Source organism: Oreochromis aureus, linkage group 5, assembly GCF_013358895.1.
Source record: "Oreochromis aureus strain Israel breed Guangdong linkage group 5, ZZ_aureus, whole genome shotgun sequence".
In the NCBI taxonomy this organism is placed as follows: Eukaryota; Metazoa; Chordata; class Actinopteri; order Cichliformes; family Cichlidae; genus Oreochromis; species Oreochromis aureus.
In genome coordinates, this window is record NC_052946.1 from 29,849,021 (window position 1) to 29,870,834 (window position 21,814).

The window sequence follows — 21,814 nt, forward strand, 5'->3', positions numbered from 1 at the left end:
GACTTGAAACCCAAGCTAACGCTGGCTCATGTCAAGTCAAGAAAAATGAAGACTAACATTTTAATTAAAGTCTTTTATCTGATATAACTTATATTAATTTATTAGATATGCGTCACCGTGTGTGTTATTCTGTTAGTGATGTTAACCTGCACATGTACCTGAATTGCAGCTACAGAAGCGTTGTGTTCTTCAGATGGTTTTGTTTAGTGTGTATAGACCAAATGAAATGATTAAAATTTGATTAATGCTGGAGCCCAAGCTTCTCTGATTGAACCAGCAAACATTAAACAAACCCGATCCTCTGCATGTTCCTAGTGTTCCTCTTTGCTTGTAACTTTAATCATGTTTAAGCACTTCCAAACTTTTTCTCACTCCTCAGCCCCCGGAGAAAGAAGGCGGCTTACCTCGCCATGTGGGTAACAAGACTGAATGTGCTCTGCTGGGCTTGGTGCTGGAGCTGAAGAGAGACTACCAGCCAATCAGAGATGAAGTCCCCGAAGAGAAACTCTACAAGGTTTACACCTTTAACTCCTCCCGCAAATCCATGAGCACGGTGCTAAAGAATGCTGACGGTGGCTTCCGGATGTACAGCAAAGGAGCATCAGAGATCATCCTGAGGAAGTAAGAACAAACAGTCTTGCTTGGGTGGACACAGTAACCTTTTTGGTATACCTTTATAATCTCCCTTCACTTCCTCTGATTCTCTCTCTTCTCCCAGATGCTCTCGTATCTTGGACGCCCAGGGCCAGCCTCGTGTCTTCAAGCCCAAGGACCGTGACGAGATGGTGCGAAAGGTGATTGAGCCGATGGCGTGCGATGGGCTGAGGACCATCTGTGTGGCCTACAGGGACTTTCCTGCTGAGGCTGGAGAGCCAGACTGGGACGCTGAGAATGATATCCTCAACGAACTGACCTGCATCGCCGTGGTGGGCATCGAAGATCCCGTCAGACCTGAGGTACAGCACCCCCGATCAAAACACCATCTGTAATTAACAGCTCATGTTGGCCAATGTGCCGTTAGGTCTCAACAATCAACGATCTTACCTGCTGAAGAATCTTTATACAGCTTATTTATTCTTATCATTTTCACTTTTTCTCTTTGGGCGTGTTTATGGCCAAACATCCCAAACTTTATTTCTGTAGCATTGTTGAAAACAGTGTGTTGCAAAGCAGTCATATAAACAAAATATTAAAGTGATAAAAAGAGTTTCCATTCATCGTTTTAATTAGGCTAGAGCCTATCCCAGATGTCATAGGCTGAGGAAAAGACTTCCCCATGGACAGTTTGCCAGTTCTTTACAGCGCTTACACAGAGAGGCAGACAAGCATTCTTTCACATCTGTGGTTAATCAACAAGCATAAATTAACCTAACATGCATGTTTGTGACTCCGGGAAGACACCAGAGTACATGCAAAGTCCTCTGAAAGCCCCCAGCCAACCAGAGGGTTTGAATCAGGAACCTCCTTGCTGTGAGGTAACAGTGCTAACAAACGTGCCAACATGCTTTCCAGCAGATACCATTAGCTAAGAATGTGTGCAGTTAAATATGAAGTTAATGCACATTTATTGGTCCAAATTACTTCAATTGAATACCACTGTGGTAGCTTAGCATGATTCACAGGTCAAAATAATTCTGATTTATTCTTATACCGGACTGTAGTGCAGCCACCATCCCTCTCATTGGCTGTCCCTCATAAATGGAAGGTTAGAGTAACAGGTGGATCGGGCTTCTTTGCTGACAGCCAGATCTGTATTAAGGAGTCTGCGCTTTTAGCTCATAGGCACTACTTGCACATAAACTGACCTTGTTGTTGGATGAGCATCCATCGCTTTGTGTATATATGACAAAAAAATTAGAAAAACCATAGAGGGCCCCCTTTAAGAAGATATTTAAAGAGGACTGTGTGACTGATCAGACTGCTATGAAACCCCAAGGTGAATGTTTTCAATGTAGCCATGTTGGTGTTTTGAAATGTGACAGGTATTGCCTCTGGGATATCTTCTTTTTTGATTCTTAATGTGAACTCGGTTCAGTATAATTTTAAGCTAGTGATTGAGACCATAAACTTATCAGGAAACTTTACTGAAGTCACAGAGTAAGAGATCTGATTACCATTTTTCCATAGATTTCCATGGCAGCTTCAGTGGTTAGTATGGAATTACATGGGTCCAGTTCTATTCTACAAACAGAAGGCACTGCACTGGCTTACCATTTCAAGTCTTATATGGTTTTGACCTTTTTTGTTCAGATTTGTTTGTGATTCGCTGTTTAGATAAAATTGTGGATCTGTTTTAACCATGCGAAACCGCAGCTGAACATAAAACAATGTTCGCTATTCACCAAAAAGACTTTTCTATTCATGATGTGTCATTTCCTCTTTTGACCTGAAGTGTGGATAATCTAACAGTCAGTATGAGCAGAGAGGAAGAGAGCATGATGTTATTCAACAAGAAACACACTGTAATTATGGATTACATAATTACCATTCAGTCATATGTCACATCCCAGTGCCTCGATAAATATTGTATTTTCATGGGAGATGAATTTACATAATTTCCACTTTGCCTAGAAAAAAGGTAAAAGGACTGATAAGCTGTCTATCCATGCAGACTGACAGATACTCCAGCTGTTTCTACCTCCTGCTGTCCTCCTCCCTATCCTCTCGCCAACAGCTCTGTGCGATTTGTGTGTTTTTGTTTCTCACACTTTCAGAAGGTCCCTCTTCAAAGTCGTTCATAGCGTTGCAATCAGTTGTTCACATGAAAAGCGACGGAAATAGCTTTGTTGCTTTAATGAACAGCAGTAAGAGGCTGCTGCTTCTGTTACCTGCAATAATCCAGACTTCACGCAGGGATCAGTAGATCTACGGGATAATCAGAGTTTGTAGTGTGCAGCTTTTTTTTGATGATGCAAAAATAAGTTAAACAGACCAAACAGGGAGCTTAAATTTTCTTCATTGAGATTGAAACTCATCTGAGAGGCTGCTCTTGACTATATTGTTATATTTGCGTAAGCATGTTATTGACTTTCTCCTAACATGAAGACCGAAGTTTGTCCTAGCCAGATCTAACAGAGTCCGGATGCTCTGAAGTGTTAAATGAGGCCTGTAATGAAGCTGAGAAAGCATCAGTGCTGCTGCCTGCTGCTTTAATGTCAGAGCACAAAGATCACCAACAGGATGGAAATAACCGGAGAGCAGCAGGAGTCAATCAGCAGCACAGTGTTTATCTCTTCACAACTTGTGATGGGCACAAGACTGAATATTTTAGCTTTGTGCTACAAAATTATTATTTCTCCTCATATTCAGAAAAAGTGTTTCTATAACTGCAAGTAACCCGAAAATAAAGCAGTCTGTGCTGAAAGTTAACAAACACAAGGGCCCCCTTTTAACCCGATTGGTTCAATAACTTAAAGGGTAATGTATGCAGACCATTCATAGAGCATTTCCTACAACATTTTACTATAATTAATGTAAGTATCTGCAGTGTTGCGCAAAAAGTCTTGAGCCACCCATTATTTCTTTATATTTTGCTACAAAAGGAGCAAGATTAATTTTAAAAATGCTCTTGAGCAGTAGGTCTCTAGTCTTTCTGAAGATCTTTTCACATTTTTCTTTGAACACTGGCTGCTTTTTCACTCATTTTCAGCCCAGCCCTTATACATAAACCTTTGAGAGAATGTTTGTTTTGTTTCTTAAGCCATTTAGCAGGTGCATTTTGATGCTTGAATGATTCGTAGGTCACTAACTCCAGGTAATGAACCAGTGTTGCGTCTACACATAGCAGACAACTTAGCAAAAAAAAAAGTTTAAATTGTGTCTTTGAGCACTTTGTTACTCACAGCCTGTAAGAAAAACACATCTGTACCTTTTCTTTAGCCGAATCCATTAAAAATCCCGAGGATCTTACAGTTTGACAGCATAAAATTGTATTTTTGTTCCAACAAGTTGATTCCAAAAGAGATGAAAACTCGGCATATCTTGCTGTGTAATATGTCCTTAAAATTATGAGGAAAAGCAAGACGTGGAAGACAAAAAAAGGTGTGGGATGCCTAAAAAGACCTGAAACAGGACCAGAGAGATGAAGCTGGCCGTTCAGGTGGTCCACTGTTCACTTCCTCATCAGAAATGGTCTCATTGGAAGGATGGCTGTTAAGAAGCCATTGTTAAGGAAGGGAAACGGTGTACTGCACCCTGGCTGAGGCACTTTAAATGAGAATTGTGCAGCATTTGTGTGTATGTATTTACAAGCAAAAAATGGGCCCTCTGTTGGGTTCTGGTCATATCAGTCGGACCACCTGAGGAGCACAAGAAGCAGTCAGCACCTCTCTGACCATCAGGTCCTTATAGACTCCTCATAGGCATCTGTGTACCTTTGTGTAGTCACTATCACCTCTCCCAGACCGAGATGAATGAACTCTCAGGGTGGGTTTAAGAACAACAACAGTGGCTCTCATGTAAAATCTGCTGCTGCTGGAATTGGACCTCTTACACACAAGCTCTGCTGCAGTATAAACTCTTTCTTTACATCTTCTAAGACCCTAAAGATAGTTTGCTTTCTTCAGCTTCTCCTCTGCAACGACCAACAGAATGTGTCATTCGTGACAGTCAGTTTTTTTTTTTATTTGGGTTAGGGGCGAGGGGACCTTCTTTATGCTTCAGACTCAAAATCATCTTCATTTTTTCTGTCACTCTGCATTCATCTTCAAGGTTTTTTTGTACTGTGAAAATAATCAAGTCCCTTTGTTCTGACTCTCCTCCAGGTACCCGAGGCTATTGCTAAGTGCCAGCGCGCAGGCATCACCGTGCGCATGGTTACCGGAGACAACATCAACACTGCTCGTGCCATTGCGACCAAGTGTGGCATCCTGCTGCCTGGGGAGGACTTCCTGTGTCTGGAGGGCAAAGAGTTCAACCAACAAATAAGAAATGACAAGGGAGAGGTAAAACGAGTACAAAAAGAATCCAACTGCAAGCAACATTCATATGAGCATTTAAGTTTAAAAACAAAAAAGCTTTGACCAGAGAATGACTCTGAAATGAACTCAAACAAGCGCCAAATTAAGTCAATATGGCCTAATAAGTCTTTGTTGCTAATGCCGGATTTCCACTAGCCCATTACATCTCTTGACGACCCTCAGTTAACCCCCTTCCAAAGGCCTATGTACAAAAGCAGCAAACATTAAGTTTCCTAATGTATCTTATAGCTATCTTATTAGAGCGAGGGATATGTTGTGTTTGATAGAGTTTTACCTGTTCAGCTGATGCCGTCCACACAGCACTCTTTACAACAGTATCATGTTAAACTGATCTGTCTGCATTAAGCTTATATCAGCTGATTTTGGGGGGTTTGGGAGGTAGAGAGCTTTGTTTACTGATTGTAAGGATAGTGAAGCTTAAATTGCCCCTGATGCATCCATCAGTGTGTGAGTGTTTGTGTACATAAAGTGCTGCATGAGTGTGTGTAAATGGATGGATGTGGCTCATAGCATAAAAAGTGCTTTGAGTGCTCAGTAAATCTAGAAAAGCATTATATAACTATCAGTGCAGCCCATTAACCAATTAATCAGTTTAACTCTTAAGCGGTTGGCTGTTTCTCCCTGCCTGTCCTGGAGTTTCAGACATTGTTGCTGAGATTCCTCAATTTGGGGGCTTTTTAGCCTTTCTTTGGATAGGACAGACATAGCAAATGGCCTCGAGGCAGATTCAAACACATGCATTAGGTTTATGACATATGCTTTGCTTGCTCTGCCCAGTGATGTGCCCAGATTTGTCCAGTTAAAGATGAAGCTCCAACTCCCCATTATTGCTCTGTATCCAACTGGGATGGTTATTTTTATATGCTAGAAAAAGATTGTTTGAAACTTAAACCTGTCATTTCTAGGTGGAACAAGAGCGTCTGGACAAAGTTTGGCCCAAACTGCGTGTTCTGGCTCGATCATCACCCACAGACAAACACACTCTGGTCAAAGGTGGGTTTGTTCTGTTGAGCATGGAGACTGTTGAGCATGCTTTAAATCTGCGTGTAATTCTAAACGTTTAGTCAAGCTGCTGTAAATGGATCTACTTTTTTTCCCCTTCCTTTTTTTTGAATGATCATACACTCACTAAGACAGAGTTTCTTGTTGTTTCACTCTGCTGATCAGGCATCATCGACAGCACAGTGGGCGAAACCCGACAGGTGGTTGCAGTGACGGGAGACGGTACCAACGACGGCCCCGCCCTCAAGAAAGCTGATGTTGGCTTTGCTATGGTAACCACTTCTTCTTTTTTTCCCCCCATCCTTTTCTTCTGTTGCCTTTGTTTCACGGCTCTTCATCGCTTCACTCTTCTGCTGCTTAAGTTTCTCTGCATCATTACCTAAAGAAAAAAATAAGCCTTTCAGTTAATTACGTTTCTGATGCAGCCATGAAATAGGTCATTTCTCTAACCGTCATTGACAATAACTCTTCAGTTTAATGCCGCGGATTCATTAAGATAGCTGTGAAATGGAATAATAAATCAATAAATGTTGAGTTCGGCTGCATTCAGCACAGTGGGGCCCCACTCTACCACCTTGTCACTGCCTTTGTTTCCTACAGATCAACTCACAGAGAGTGAGACTAATGCTGTTTCTTTATGTTGTCTGTTTTATCAACCAGAGTGCATGTACTCCAGGGTGCATTTTTCCACATTTTTGAGGGTATTTGGACAGATTTTCTCAAAAAGGAAAAAAGAAAACACTGAAATTACAGTTTAATTAAAGAAGCGATAAGAGCAGAATGTGTTTGAGCAAGAAAGTTAACACTTTTAACTAAAGTTAATAGATAAAAAGACCAACTCAGCCAAAATTAATTGCTAAAATGATTAAAACAAATAAGTAATGGTCACAAAGTGGAAAAAAGTTGAATTAGCTTAACAAAACAGTTGAAACTGTTAGATTGTTCACCCATTTACAAAAACATGTTATGGATAATCATTCATGATGTGAAGCTGCAATCCTGAATTAATAAAATATGGAAATATTAGTTCAACACATGTATGGATAAAAACATTATGGTTTCAGCTAAACAAACTTAATGAAAAAAACACAATAGCTGGTTAAAAATATGTGGAATTTATTAGTTAAAAGTAGTTAAAATTATCAGGTAAAAGTAAAAATGAACAAACAAAATAGTTTAAAAACACATTTCGATAGAGAAATATCAAGCTCTGTTTCATGGAGAGTGTTTGGCTATTTTATCCCACCTTTCCAGAGCTCACAGCACCTCAATTTACAGAGAGTCAAGTATTGTCCCCTTTAAGAATTTTATGATATTACTTCATCTTGAAAATAATCATGAGAAAGCATTTAAAGAGACATTACTAAAATATTTATCTGTAACTACATATTAGCCACCTAGCTTAATTGTTTCTGGCATAGACAGATCTTGGAGCGTACTTCCTGGGTCACTAGCAACATCTTGGCTTTTTAGATATATTATGTCTGTCTGCTGGTAATGCAGCTTCAGCATGCCTGTGCATTTCATGCTTTGGAGAAGCAAAGCATGACATACACATGGTGGACCGCCGTGTCTATTACACGTTTTGCCCTGATATTGGGTTCATGAGGCTACAGGAGGGTCAATCTGAGGAAAAGTCGAAAGATGGCATCTCCTTGAAATGCCCTTCTTATAACTTAATTTCATTATATCAGTACTTTTTTTATTATTTATATAGATATTTCCTCATTAGGTTAATATCCAAGTATATCTGGTTACTGTAATTTATTCGTTTGTATTTTTTTCTTTCTCTCAAACATCTCATGCTCTGTTTTCATATTCTTTAATTAAATAAACAAAAGCAGAAGAATGACTATAAAGAGGAATCGCACTAGAAAGCTGTATAAGCAATGGTGACTATGCATATTATCGTTGACTAACTGATTACTTTAAAAAAAAGAAAAAGAAAGTTAAATGAAATTGGTAGCTGGAAAAACTAGATAAACAGTTATTATAGTAGCTAAAATTATAAATTAAAAGAGGGAGCTTCTTGGCTAAAAGTGTGACTAGCACTTTATCAAGACACAAATGTGGTAAATTCATAGCTGAAAGTATGTAATAACAGTTTAAGTAAGTAATGATGTTGAAAAATGCCTGAAAGTGGTCACTAAACTTGAAGAATAGCAACCAAAAGGTAGTGGGTGGGTGGCTGAAACTCCCATTTGAGTTTTATATATGACCGATAACAATCCTCTGAGCGGTCTGGGTGTTTTATAGATTTCAGTGAAACGACATTTATTAGTTTTTATTTTTCATTAAAAAATTAATTTTCAGACTCCTGAAAATTGAGTTGAGTAATCCATCACATGATGGTTACATTTACTCTGGTAAATGTATTGTTAATGCACATGACTCGCACATCAATAATAAATGAAACACCTCAAGCAAGTTTTAAGTAGGACAATTGATTTTTTTTTGACTATCAGGAAATACATTTACAACCAGTGGCATGCTGTAAGGAAATATGTCTTGGAGAATGTGCTACTTTTCAGGATACATTTGAAAATGGTCAGCAATCATCATTATTTACAATATTTATAGCTTTCATGCAGGTGGCTTAGAAAGTTGTTACTATGGAAAATGAGAACATGAGACATCCAAGTTTGGACTTGAGCTCAGCCCGGATAAAATGATCATCTTCCCAGTAGAGTGTTTGGAACGAAACATATCGGGGCTTGTGTTTAGCACAAAGCTAACTCACTAAGCGGAAACATGGCACTCCTTATTTAAATCACCTAAAAGTTTCAAAAGTTAAAACCATATTTATCTTTGGAGGAAATAAAAAGGGGAAAATTTGCATAAACATGTTTTTGTTTGACATATATTTAATGGAGTTAGTTCTCAAAATATGTCTCAGTAAACATTCTCCTACAGCCACTCATAAACGTTTGTTTGCTGTGTAAATTCAGTTGTTTTCACTGTCCCAGTGTTATGATACCCAAGCGCTGCACCTACGTCAGCTCATTTGTTATGTAACACTTTTGACGCACCAACCGAATCTTCATCAGATTTACCTTAAAGTGAAGACTGTTTTAAGTAAACTTGTAGAGAAGTTCAGGATGGCAACTGCAACTTGTAAAGTATTCCATTTCTGCAGGAAAACCACAGACCTGGCAACCCAGTGCCAAATCGTAGCATTTCTTTGTATCACACAAGTTTGTAAAACAAAGACAGCCTGCGAGTGAAGTGTTTGTAGATTTAAAGGATCCAATTCTGCTGTATTCGAAACTGAATGAATTAACACTGTGGGGTCCTAACTCTCGTCTCTGAAGAGTAACACTGAACAGATGATCAGCTGACAACTTGCCAATGCGTATCTGTTTAAAAACAGAATACATGCATGTGGACGAGTTCACAGCTGACTCCTGTGTGTGTTGTTGTGACCTTTATTTACTGGGGAAAGTCATCTGAACATCGGGCTCTCCTGCAGGCTGCTGAGCAGCTGCTGTGCTGTCAAACAATTCCCTGATAGTAGCTACTGTTCCTAAACACATCACAAAAGCAATTTGTGGATTTAAAGCAGTGACCTTTCAGTGCTTATATGTCCCATTTGGAACATTTTCAGTTTCAACTCCAGCGTCCCTGTTCAATTATCGCCTGGTTAGCTGGGAAACTGAAAGCGATTCACCTCCATCTGTTTGAGCGAGTCTGCCTGCGTAGAGAGACACAGCAGCTCAGAACTTCTTTAGAATTGCTTTTAAGACAAGGCCGACATTCCTGTTTTATTTTTACTTTACTGTCAGTTGAGCAGCATAAAATACTCTCAGTCAAAGCTTTTCAGACTTTAGATGAAAGGAGGTTTAAAAATTAAACGTCCAGCTGGCAGATTGTTCACATCTACAGGGGGTGAGAAAGAACCCAACAAGAAGTCCTCGCTTTATCCACAGTGAAGCTGAACAGCTGGACTTTCTCCTTGTACCTGTCATACTGCTCTGCCGATACAACCTCGGCAGCATTATTCCGCTGCGCTTGTACCCTGCAGATGAGCTAGGAAGCAGTGACATTAAACTCCACAGAAAGATAATCGTTTATCCATCTCTGAGGAAACTGTGAGCGCTCCAGCTCAACATTTTGGTGTTAGATGAGCTTCAGTACACCAGAGTTCTCTTGGTCACAGCTGAGATGTTTATGCACAATTAGTTAGTCACGGTTCCAAGGCTTTTTAGGTTGTGACTACTGGGACTCATTAAGGTAAAGCAATGTGTTATCTGTGACCGCTTACCACAGTTTGTCTATCTGAGTGGTGATCAGTCAAGCATTGGAAGAAGATGGCAGTAAATGTGGAATTTGTATAGCAAATTTCTGTCTTCTTACCTTATAATCACTTTACAATCCCTCAGATTTATGTTTTGTCCACTTTGGGGATCTATAAGTGCGAGTCTGAGAGGCAGTTTAGTACAAAGCCAGGCTGATGTTTTGACTTGGTCTCCACATTTTTAGAGCCTCAGTTAGCTTGTTGGCCATCTTGTTATATGGAGCTTGTCAGGATTGTCAAGTCAACTCAGATTTATTCATAAACACAGAAGTAGCAGCTGCGGATGAAAGTGCTGTACTACTAATAGAATAAAGTGGCCATAAAGTAATAGACCAATAATAATATGTCACAGGAAGCCATATTATTTATTGGATAATTGCATGAAAAATGCTCCAGAAGGCACCAAAGGGACAAACACAGCCGAGAGGGCTGGTTTCATTAATTCATTTCGCTAACAGTAGCATTTTTAAGCAAGTTCAGTGTCCAGTGTAACAATAAAATCCTGAGTTTTCAGTCTCTGCTTTGTGTTCCAGTAAAGACAAATTGCTGCAAGTTTTGCTTTGGTTGATGTTCAAGCATGTGATCAATGTCGTGTCCACGGTATCCAAAGTCTTCTCTTTCTTTTGGACTGTTTTGTCCGAACAAATCACTGTTCAGCCGTGACCCAAAACATCTTCTGTTTCTGTCTTTGTTCAACAGTTTTTGTCTTTGTACATTATATTTAAGGCAAACTGTGCAGTCTTTATGTAAAATCATATAGTTGTACTTGTATTGCTCAAGGGGAAGCTTGGTTATTGTAAACATTATCTTCATGACTGAAGTTGGGCATTTGAACACAGGACCTATGAGCATTGAATGTATTTTGGAGCCAATCGACTTTTTGGAGGAACGACTTGAAATGACCTTAAGCATCAATAAACAGCAGCAGGCCACACCTGGTGCTTGGGATGGTAATTTACGAGCAGTGTTTTAAACATGAGGAGGAAAATAGAAAAATTATGATTTTGTACCCGGAGATGTCATTTGGCTGAAATCTAAAAAATAAAAGTGTAGTTTGTGTCTCTTCCAGTACTTTATGACTCTAACTCACCACCCTAGCTCCAAATACACCGTTTCTCACAGATTCAGATATTTAGAACTTTTTCATAAATACCATAAAAATACAAAAATTTATGTACATGAAAGTTTCGATGAACACTTTTTAGCAGAGTTGATTCATTGCTTGTGTGGATCTTGTGTGAGCAGAGTTTCCGTAGTTGTTGGAAACTTGGCATCAGCTACTGACTGTTTGCTCTTAGTCAAGGACTAATGATGCCTCTCTGCTTCCTTTCAGGGAATCGCCGGCACAGATGTGGCCAAAGAGGCATCTGACATCATCCTGACTGACGACAACTTCACCAGTATTGTCAAGGCCGTCATGTGGGGGAGGAACGTCTACGACAGCATCTCCAAGTTCCTGCAGTTCCAGCTGACCGTCAATGTGGTGGCCGTGATTGTGGCGTTCACAGGCGCCTGCATCACACAGGTAAACCGCTTATGTCTGAAATTACAGCTCATTTAGCACACCAGTTTGAGTCTGAATAATGACAGGCGGGTCAGTGGGACCTCCTGAATATGAGCTGAAAAAGCTGGAACGAACATGTGTAAATGAGAATTTAAAAAAGAAATCTCACATAGTGTTTGTAACTACTTTGTTTTCACACAACCCAAAAAGAAAAAGACGTCACTATCACTGGATCGGCATGTGCCTGGGTACCAAATGATTTTTCAAAATCCAGTCTAAATTCAGTTTCACAGTTTCATATTGTTTGCTAGTGTTTAAAAAAAAAAAAAGTTTAGAGTACGAGTGGGCAGAAAAAACTGGGGAGGTTATATTTTTGGTCGTGTTTATGTGCGTGTGTGTCATCACTCTGTCTGTAAAAATGATAGCTTGAAAAGGGGTGTAGTGTGGGGTCATGGAAGCAATCCATTTAAATTTGGCTTCAATCCACCAAAGTCTTAAAGGTGAATTTATTGTGGTGAATACAATAAAAAAAATACAATTCTAGTAAATACTGCCCAGAGAGTGAGCTGTTTGGCAAAGGTTTGTGTGCTCAGTGTGCTTTGCAGTGTTTTGCTTTAGATTTTTTTTTTCCAAACATCATTTCAAATGAATCTTAATGTCAGGTGTCAGACTTGGAGCACATATGTAGCAGCTGCTAGCATTTATGCTACAGTATCTCTAATCACTGATCAATGAATCACATGCTTTTGAATGTATAGACTTTAAACGTTTTGAATGTAAAGCTATTTAAATGTGTGTGCTATTTGCGTATAAACAGCGTGTGAAATTGTGTTTGTGTCGTTGCTGGTTTTCATCTCAAATTCAAAAACAGTAAAAACATCGCTTTCACTTATGCTTTTGATTAACTCGTGTTTTGATTAGATTTTGAGGCAGGCTGGTGCGTTTGATGTACCTCGTCGCACGCTGTGGAAACATCTTTAAATCTCCGCTTGATAAAATATCCATAGAAACAAAGAGTCATTTGTGATTTCGGTGTGACCGTCTCAGTGCTGCGAGGAGGCGAGGTGGCCGTGTCATATTTTCTTTGTTTCATAATGTGCCTGTAATCAGAAAGCTGAACCCCTGACACAATAAAGAAGAAAGTCTTGGGGCTGTGTATTAATTGAAAGGCTCACAGCTGGCAAGACCAGATAACTAACTCGACTACAGAGCGGAGAACACAAAGTAGGCTAAGATTCAGCCTGAAACCATGGCAACACGTCACCATCATAATCCTGAAATATAACGGGGGACTCAGCAGGTCTGTGGTCTCTGTGCTGTGATTTCGCTCACTGATCATCAGGCGCTCGCTCTCTGGTAGTGCACGGAAAAGATCATTAAAAGGCGATTTACGTGTTTGTCGTGTGTACAGAGGAACAGAGGCAGGACCCAGAGGCGTAAACTGGGTTTTAGAAGTGGAGGGGGTGCTTTGAAATGTGTGTGTACTTTTTTTCCTCATTTTTTTAATGCAGTTAAATTACTCATTTGATGCTAGACGCACTAAGATTAAATCGGTTCTTGCAGTATGGTTCTCACAGTGACAGCAGTATAAAACCTGCTCGTATATTTGTTTCCTAACAATGCAATGGATTGCATTGTTAGGAAGTTCAGATATAACCATTGACACCGTGTGAAAAATGGGATGTGTCCACCTGAGGTTCCCTGAACCTTCTTAAACAATAACTTATGTATCACTGGCAACATTTTGTGTATCTCAGAGATTCCATATTTGTTCCAGAGAGCAGGCCACTCATTGCCCTGTACCGTGTCCGAGCATGCCCCTTGAATGATCAGTTCTTCTCAGCATCTCAGCTCCTCTGTCAGTAGTGGTCACAGTGTCCTCTCACATGTTTTATAGGTTTGTTATTTACCGTGTGTGTTACTGTGTCATTGAGAAAGCATTGGAGTTCAGTCATCTAGTGAACTGAGTCCATCTTTTCAAGCAGGTGGCATTTTTCAGGGTCTTTTGATCACATGATAGCTTTACAAAAAACCAGTCACACCATTCCAGTTGTCACAATAGGGAAAATTAGACCAAAACTGTTTCTCATGCTGTAAACGGGGGAATTTCAAAGCTGGAGTTGGCAGTAATGCTTTTTGCTGGTCCACAAACAGACCCAACCAGGAGCACAAACTCGGAGTAGACATGGTGCAATTGCAGAAAAACATTTTAAAGATCATAAAGATTTTTTTTGTATGTTTCTCTGTTGTTTGGTTGCTCAATCATATTTATACTCTGTTATATCCCTGATATTATATTATTTTCTCTTCTCGTAAATTAAACTCCTGCTCCTTCTCCAAAAGGACTCTCCCCTGAAAGCTGTCCAGATGCTCTGGGTCAACCTCATCATGGACACTCTGGCGTCTCTCGCTCTTGCCACGGAGCCGCCCACTGAGTCTCTGCTGCTACGTAAACCCTATGGTCGGAACAAGCCCCTCATCTCCAGGACCATGATGAAGAACATACTTGGCCATGCTGTGTACCAGCTCGTCATCATCTTTACCCTGCTCTTCGCTGGTGAGTCTGACTCCATCCTAGTTGGGTGTAAACCCGGTTCTGCAGAAATGCATTGATACTAACACGCTGATGTTTGTTAATCGTTGTTGAAACAGTTGAGATTCATTTTTTCGGTATGTTCCTTCATCTTTTATCAGGTGAGAAGTTTTTCGACATCGACAGTGGGCGAAACGCTCCCTTGCACTCCCCGCCGTCAGAGCACTACACCATCGTGTTCAACGTGTTCGTCATGATGCAGCTCTTCAACGAAATCAATGCCAGGAAGATCCACGGAGAGAGGAACGTGTTCGAAGGTGTCTACAGGAACCCCATCTTCTGCAGCGTTGTACTGGGGACCTTCGCTCTGCAGGTAACACCTTCAGCATCCTTTAGCGTGCTACTTTTCCTGTTATGTGACCACTGAGTCTGGATGGATTCATGGTCTCAGTAGGTGCAGCTGCATTTGTGCTGCACATAGTTTGGTTACATTTAAAAGAGTTTAGCTGAAACCCTCTGATGATTTCTTTTCACTTTACTAAATTAGAAATGGTAAGAAGACATCAGCACATCAGACTAAAACCTTAACAGTAGGACTGGTGGTACAATGAATCACACACATCCGAAATGTTGACCAAAAGGAGGTGGAAGATCACGGGACGAGCAGTTGCCTGTGCTGTGTGGAGGACAAAGTGTCGAAAGGTTGACAATAGAAACGCTGGAACTTGGAGTTTCCTCAGTTATTCTGTCATCCTACTTATTTGCCTTAACATTAGCATTGGACTAATGTATGAGTAAAATTATTACCAATCTCACTCTATAGAATAGTCTGACATAACTTTGTGAAACCACCAGATCTGCCGGCTAAAAGTTTACTATCATTGCTCCGTTCACACGGCTGACATGCCGCTTGCTTGTTTCCTTCCCAGATCGTCATTGTTCAGTTCGGAGGAAAGCCGTTCTCCTGCACGGCTCTGACCATCGACCAGTGGCTGTGGTGCGTTTTCATCGGCGTGGGAGAGCTGCTGTGGGGACAGGTGAGACAAAAACCGCGGGTGCACTAACAGCTGAGCAGAAAAAACACCAGCCCGAGCTGTGAGAATAAGCAGCGTGTACCCAGGAGCTGATGAAGAGGTGGATATGTGAGGTTTATGGCAGAAAACTGTTGCCTGTCACACTCGCGCTGCTGCGGTGTTGCCATCACGACTATCGCCATGGTAATGAGCTCAGCACATGAAAGCTATGCGACTCCTGTTTACGAGCGCCGAGGGAAAACAAACCCGGCGTGTCAGTGCCTCTGTGGACGCGCACGAACACGCCGTCACACGCATGATCCTGTTAGCATGCAAACACACAGAAAAACTGTTCAGTCATAGCTAGCCTGCTGGGTTCAGGTGGAGGGCAGAGAGACAGAAATATGCTGACAGAAACAAACTCATCTGAAGTCTGTGATTTATTTAAGAGGTAAAAACACCTTTTGTTTCTAACGGGGAGAGAGAGGAGGGTGACGGAGATATAAAAAGCTGATGTGCAGCTCCAGCAGGAGGCCGGGTGTGTCTCTCAGCTCTCTTTTAACAACCATGAACAGATAGTTCACCAGCAGTAGGAAAATAATGATTGCATAACCAAGTTACAAGTTAATTTTGCTTCATTAGTTTTTGTATATAATGTTTTAAAATTGAGGTCAAATCAAGCTTCAGTGCAGCTTTAGGAACATTTTGCTTGTTAGTAAAAAAAAAAATGAAAAAAAAATGAAAGCACTGATAAGTAGTTCATTTGTTAGCTTTTTATCTTTTAAAATAAAGTTGTCAAACTTTACCCAAAATACTTCTTACAACCTCTTAGTAACACCTTAGTCCTGTTGTCTCACATAAGTCTTGGTCCCAGATTGGGAAAGCACCCTGCACACCCTGCTTTTTGTCTATTGAGTCATTATACACTACGCATATTAACACGTGAATTATTAACTTGTGAGGACTTTAATCAGTCACACTCCAAAGAATCCTACATTTCCCATAATGCAGTTCTCATACATCTTTTAAACTTGTCCTGTAGCACAGGCTGTCTTTATATATTCATAAAACGTTTTATTATTTTGACCATCGATGTGTTATCGGATATTGTCAGCTGTTTTCATCTGTTGATTTGGCGTAAACACCACCAGATCTGATCTGCTGACGATGGTTTTCTCTCAACCTCAGCTGATCTCGGCCATCCCCACACACCACTTGAAGTTCCTGAAGGAGGCCGGTCACGGTATCACAAAGGAGGAGATTCCCGAGGAGGAGCTGAACGAGGGCACGGATGAGATCGACCACGCCGAGATGGAGCTGAGGAGAGGCCAGATTCTCTGGTTCAGAGGTCTGAACCGCATCCAGACACAGGTATGCTCACCTCGGCTCCTCGACATGTCTAACTTTATCACCTACTGCAGGTTACTTCTGTTATCAGTTTCCCCCTTTGATGGCAACGGCTGAGGACTTGTTTTGTTTTTGGTCTATTGTCTTATCTGAATTGTTGTTTGAGAGGCATTCTCTCATCAAGATGACAAAGAGAGACTTTAATAAAAATATTTTTTCCAGCAGACACCTGAATGCATCACAATTGATGGAATCCAGCAGCCGGGTCCATTTTTGATCTGGTTCACAATCAACAAATTCCTTACCAAAGTTTTTATTTCAGATCTGTCGAACATCATTTGTGTTTTTCAGGCAGAGCATCACGACAAGCATCGGCTTATCACCACTGGTGACCAGCCAGACTCTGTAGCAAAACGACAAGTTCACTTTCATTCAACATGAAATGCTCTACACATTTTCTGTGCTCTCACAGTACAGTACATCTTTTTTCTTATTGATGTTCTCTTCTCGTTGCAAGAAAAGAAAAAATGACCTTTTTTCAGATCTCCTTACCATCTCTTACTGAAATAAAAGCAGTAAGTGGTAAACTGCATCAAGCTGCTTTACGGTGGAATTAACAGCTGGAGGGTGTAAAAAAATCTTTAAAGTCAAGCTGATCACCGCTTAGGAGAAAAAATATATACAGAAAGCACAGTATCTACATTTAACGAATGCGTGGAGCTGCGCCGCAAAGCCTGATTGGCTCTGCAAACTTTCCATGTGGATCCTCTAAACTGTCAGCATCCATCGCAGATCAGACACCAAATGAAGCCTGTAGAGTCTTTATCATAGGTATACTGTACAACATAGTGCAGTCAACCAGAACTCTTGATAAAAGTTTACCGTAGCTGCATCTCCGACTGCAGCTTCATGTCGGCACCTCTGTGACACACACTGTTAGATAAAACTGTGTGTGTGTGTCTGTAATTGAACTGAAGATTAAACACACACACTCAACTGCAGATGTTGTCCTGTCAATTTCACACTCTGCTGCAGAGCTTCGGCACAGAACCACTTTATTAAAAAACAGAAATTAAAGACGGCTACAGCGGCAGAAACCTTCCTGAGTACTTTCATTAGTCAGTAAATTAATCAGTCATGTCAGCAAGAGTGTCTCCATCCACCTGTTTCCATCCAGACTTTCAGTTCCTGTGTAACCTGAGGGAAACCACAAGAAATTAAAAAGTCACGCTTTTTGGAAAAGTTACTGATTAAATAATAACAAAGCCAGATTTAGTGAGCAAATCTTTAGAAACACTTCTGAAAGACCACAATCTTGTAACCTGTGGTGGTCAAGTTTGAAAAGGTTGACCTAAATACAGAATCACGGAGACAGACAGGCAGAAAGGGTAAACAGAAAGGAACTTCAGTTAGAAAACCTGCAGCACAATTAGGCAGGTTAGTCCAAAAAAAGCACTGACTGAATCTAAAACATGGGGTGAATCAAGGGAAGACTGAGGAACAAGAGGAAGTTGAAACTGCAATAAACTGGCAAAGACTGATTGAAATTCTGACTAAATTCAGACAACAAGGAAGAGAGAGGGGTTAAAAAGAAAGCAAGAAGACTCAATCAAACCAATAACATGGGTCAGGGAGAAAAAACGTCACAAAATAAACCACAAAGTAAACGAAAAGAGCGATGAAGGGCAAAACAAGCATGAAGGACAAAGAAAATGAGAGTCAACACTCCTCTAATCAAAGGAAGAGATAAACTGGATTTTAAAACACGAATGCGATCATCTTTTTCTTCCATCAGAATTGGAGACTCAGTGTCATTAGTGAATTATTATGTCAGTAAACTAACTTCATGCTACATTGCATTTGGATTGAAATCTAGCTGGTGTTCTTACTAGTATGCTAGAACTTGTCTGTGTTATCCTCCTACTACAGGACAGCTCACTGAGCTTTAGCATGTCCACGGGCAGTCCCATTCAGTCTCTGTGGGCTTCATTAGCCTCCATGCTAACGCCCACTTACAGTAACAGCAGCCATCGCTCTGCTCCCACGCGCACACACATGGAGTCAGCGAGGTCAGGTGTTTTCCTCTTACCACTGGGCTTGCTTGTACTTACTGAGGCCAGAGGGTAACCACGTCTGAATTAATAATAGCGAATTTCTTCTGGTTTGTCGTCTTGAGTTTCTCAGTTTGACCTCTGCAGAAACACTGACTCTGCTTCTTCACTCATCTCTGTAACTGACAGAAAATAAGACTTTATTTTAAACCAGACCTCTTCCAAATGAAACAACTAAACAAATAAGTGTAGCTTCTTAATCCAGAGCTCTGGTGCTTCTCCATCATTTGTCCATTTTATTATTGTTATACATTACACATTGATTAAAACAGCAGGTGATGGCCAAAGTGTTCAACAGCTGTTCAAAAAAAACTGGAAAGTATACTATTAAACATCCATAATACACTATTTATCACACGAACAGACTAAAACTGTAAGAATATAAATGAATTATTTAGTAAGTCGGTGGTTTCATGTAGGAACTGTAGGAAAATCTGGTAATACCAAATTTAATAAATGATACTTCATTTAAAATGTGCCTGTTTTGCATGAAGCTAAAACAAAAACCAAACTTAACCCTAACCATCGATGTGCTACCGGTGAGCTGGTAAATGTCTAGAGGTTAAAATGCCCCGAGAAAGTGGAAGCTTCATTCAGCAGATCACATAATCTGATTGAAAGCTTCAGAGCGGGTACAAATGAACAGGCGAGGGCAAGTGGGATTTCAGGTGGAGCGGAAAACCCTGATCCACGTGTGCGGTTTACGATAATCTTCACCCGGTCCACGTAAATCGGTGGAGTGTCGTGAAAGGCGGATGTTTCTCCTCCTCTTCTGTCTGTCTGCCATCGGATCTGCTGTACAGAACTGAGGACGCTCTCCTTTTTCTCTTCGTGGCTGTGTATCTGTAATATCAGTGTGTTGTCCTCTCGGGATGGGAGGAAGCGGGGATGGAGAGGGAGGCGACGAAAGGCTGCAAGCTAATTAGGTTCTTATCTCTCCACGCTCCTCTTCCTGTCCTCTTCCTCTCTAATCCTGGTGGGCAGAGTTGTGCCGCTCAACGCCTCAACAGTCAGACACAGTGGGGGAATAATTGCTACATGCAGCACCTCGCTGCAGAAACTTTATCAGTCATTCCAAATGACACATTTCTCTTTCTCCTGTCTCAGCTCTCTCTCTGTCAGAGTGCCGTAAGCCTGATTCAAAAGCTCTTTATTCATTGTTCCATTTCTTTTTCCATCCCTTCGTTCTGTCAGAGGATTTTCACATTTTGACACTAACTAAATGACAGCTCTCAAACTTCTCCTCGCTGTTACAACTTCTCCTCTGTCCTGATCTCTTTCTCATCCTCCTCTTCTCATCTTTGTTTCTCCTTCATATTCTAGTGTCTCTACCTACTAAAAGTATCAGTAGCTCAGTTTTTCTGTATTGCAGCAGCACAGATAAGGACTGCAGAGGTTACCCCATTGGAAGATTTGATATTTTATTTTGCTTTTCCTTTAACAAATGTACTAAATATGCAAGAAATACCTCAATGGAAAATCAGAAAGTTTCTTACTGCCATAATGTCCATTTGTTTTCTTTCAGTAAAACTAACTGTTGAATTTAAATGCTGGATACAGTGTGTTCAGTATAGGGACAGTATGATACCCAGCTTCTGCCTACAGTTTTAGGACTCTAACAGAGAAGCTTTGCATGATTCACAATTCAAAATCATCCTTATTTATCTTACACTGGAACTTCGTGCAACTCCTGTGTTTGAAACAAGCAGTTTTAGCTCTTTTATCTTTAAGCCAACTTTCCTCTGATTGGCTGCCCCTCACTCACAGGGGATGCTGTGCACACATATAAGAGATTAAAAAAACCTGTCTGAGTTTTTGGCTAGCAGTCATTATTTGAAACTTTGCAAAGTTTAAAATGAACATCCAGCATCAGTGTATATATACATGACAGAAAATAAGGAAAGGATCCACTTCATAAAATCTGTCTATTTCATCAGCACTGATCTTGATGAATGAAATGAAATATTAGTTGGTTTTGATCAAATGATGTTTTTACAGTTTTGATATCTGTGGTTGGGTGATTAATTCAAGTCAATATGAGAGGGAACGGCTCAGAATCTGTGCGGACAGTGCCATTTTTCATTGCAAACATAGCGTCACCCTTTTGTCAGGACAATTTTAAATCTTACCACTGAATGTGTAACATATTCAGACTGATACAGTCCCAGTCACGCTGTTAGCAGCAAATCATGACATAGATGAGTCTCATCGTAGATTGATGCACAACATTTTATCAGCTAATGCCATTGCACTGTTTCCTGCCAGCTAACACTAAATATAAACGACCCTGAAACTGAGTAATTTAATCAGATGTGCTTGTCTTCATCGCTGTTCTTACGCTACCTCTTCTTTACGTCCGAATGAATTAAAAGGACTGACGGTCAGACTGCACTGTCTCTAACCTCTGCAGAAGTCTGTTCCTCTGCGCTGTCTTCTTGCTCTCTCTGCTCTCTAACAGTGTGTTGTGACTGTCCTTCCTTCAGATGGATGTGGTCTATACCTTCCAGACGAGCCAGGCGGCGGTGCCTGGTGCCCTGCGCCGCCAGCCGTCCGTCGTCAGCCAGCACAATGACGCCACTGCTGCCAAAACTCTCTCTAGCCCCACCCACATAGGGCTTAGCTCCTCCTCCTCTCTCACCAACTCGGCTGGGGCTCCGCCCCCCGCTGCTGCTTCCTCCTCTACTGCAGGCAGTGAGTCGGTGACTGGAGGCCAGCTAACAGCACGCTCCACCGGGCTGGACTCTGTCTTTTTTTTCCTCTGTTTGAACGTTGCATGACTTACCGACACTGAAGCCATCGCACTGCTGCTGTCATAATCGGGTGTCTGCACGCCCTGAACTAATCTGGAGTTTTTCATGTGAAGACTGTGTCTAGGTTATTCATTAACTGGAAGCGGTGGAATTGGGAATAGCCCACTGCAGGGTAGCACTAAAGATAATGCTATTATTGAACCTGTGCTGACTACATAGAAACTTTTCTTTCTTTTCTACTTTCCTTCCTTCACAAGGAGCATAGCTTAGAAAGCTCTTCT

General features: G+C 40.9%; 1 protein-coding gene across 6 annotated transcripts in view; it reads left to right on the plus strand.

Annotated features, from left to right (window-relative positions):
• Positions 1-21,814, plus strand: part of LOC116315061 (plasma membrane calcium-transporting ATPase 1-like) — a 125,104-nt gene that overhangs the window by 93,018 nt on the left and 10,272 nt on the right. For all 6 annotated transcript variants that reach the window (XM_031733215.2, XM_031733217.2, XM_039612562.1 and 3 more), the window contains 10 exons: positions 380-621; positions 719-956; positions 4,764-4,943; positions 5,885-5,972; positions 6,147-6,253; positions 11,609-11,800; positions 14,123-14,336; positions 14,474-14,685; positions 15,242-15,349; positions 16,514-16,696. In XM_031733215.2, coding sequence (XP_031589075.1) covers positions 380-621; positions 719-956; positions 4,764-4,943; positions 5,885-5,972; positions 6,147-6,253; positions 11,609-11,800; positions 14,123-14,336; positions 14,474-14,685; positions 15,242-15,349; positions 16,514-16,696 — 1,764 coding nt within the window. The remainder of the gene's footprint in view (positions 1-379; positions 622-718; positions 957-4,763; positions 4,944-5,884; positions 5,973-6,146; positions 6,254-11,608; positions 11,801-14,122; positions 14,337-14,473; positions 14,686-15,241; positions 15,350-16,513; positions 16,697-21,814) is intronic.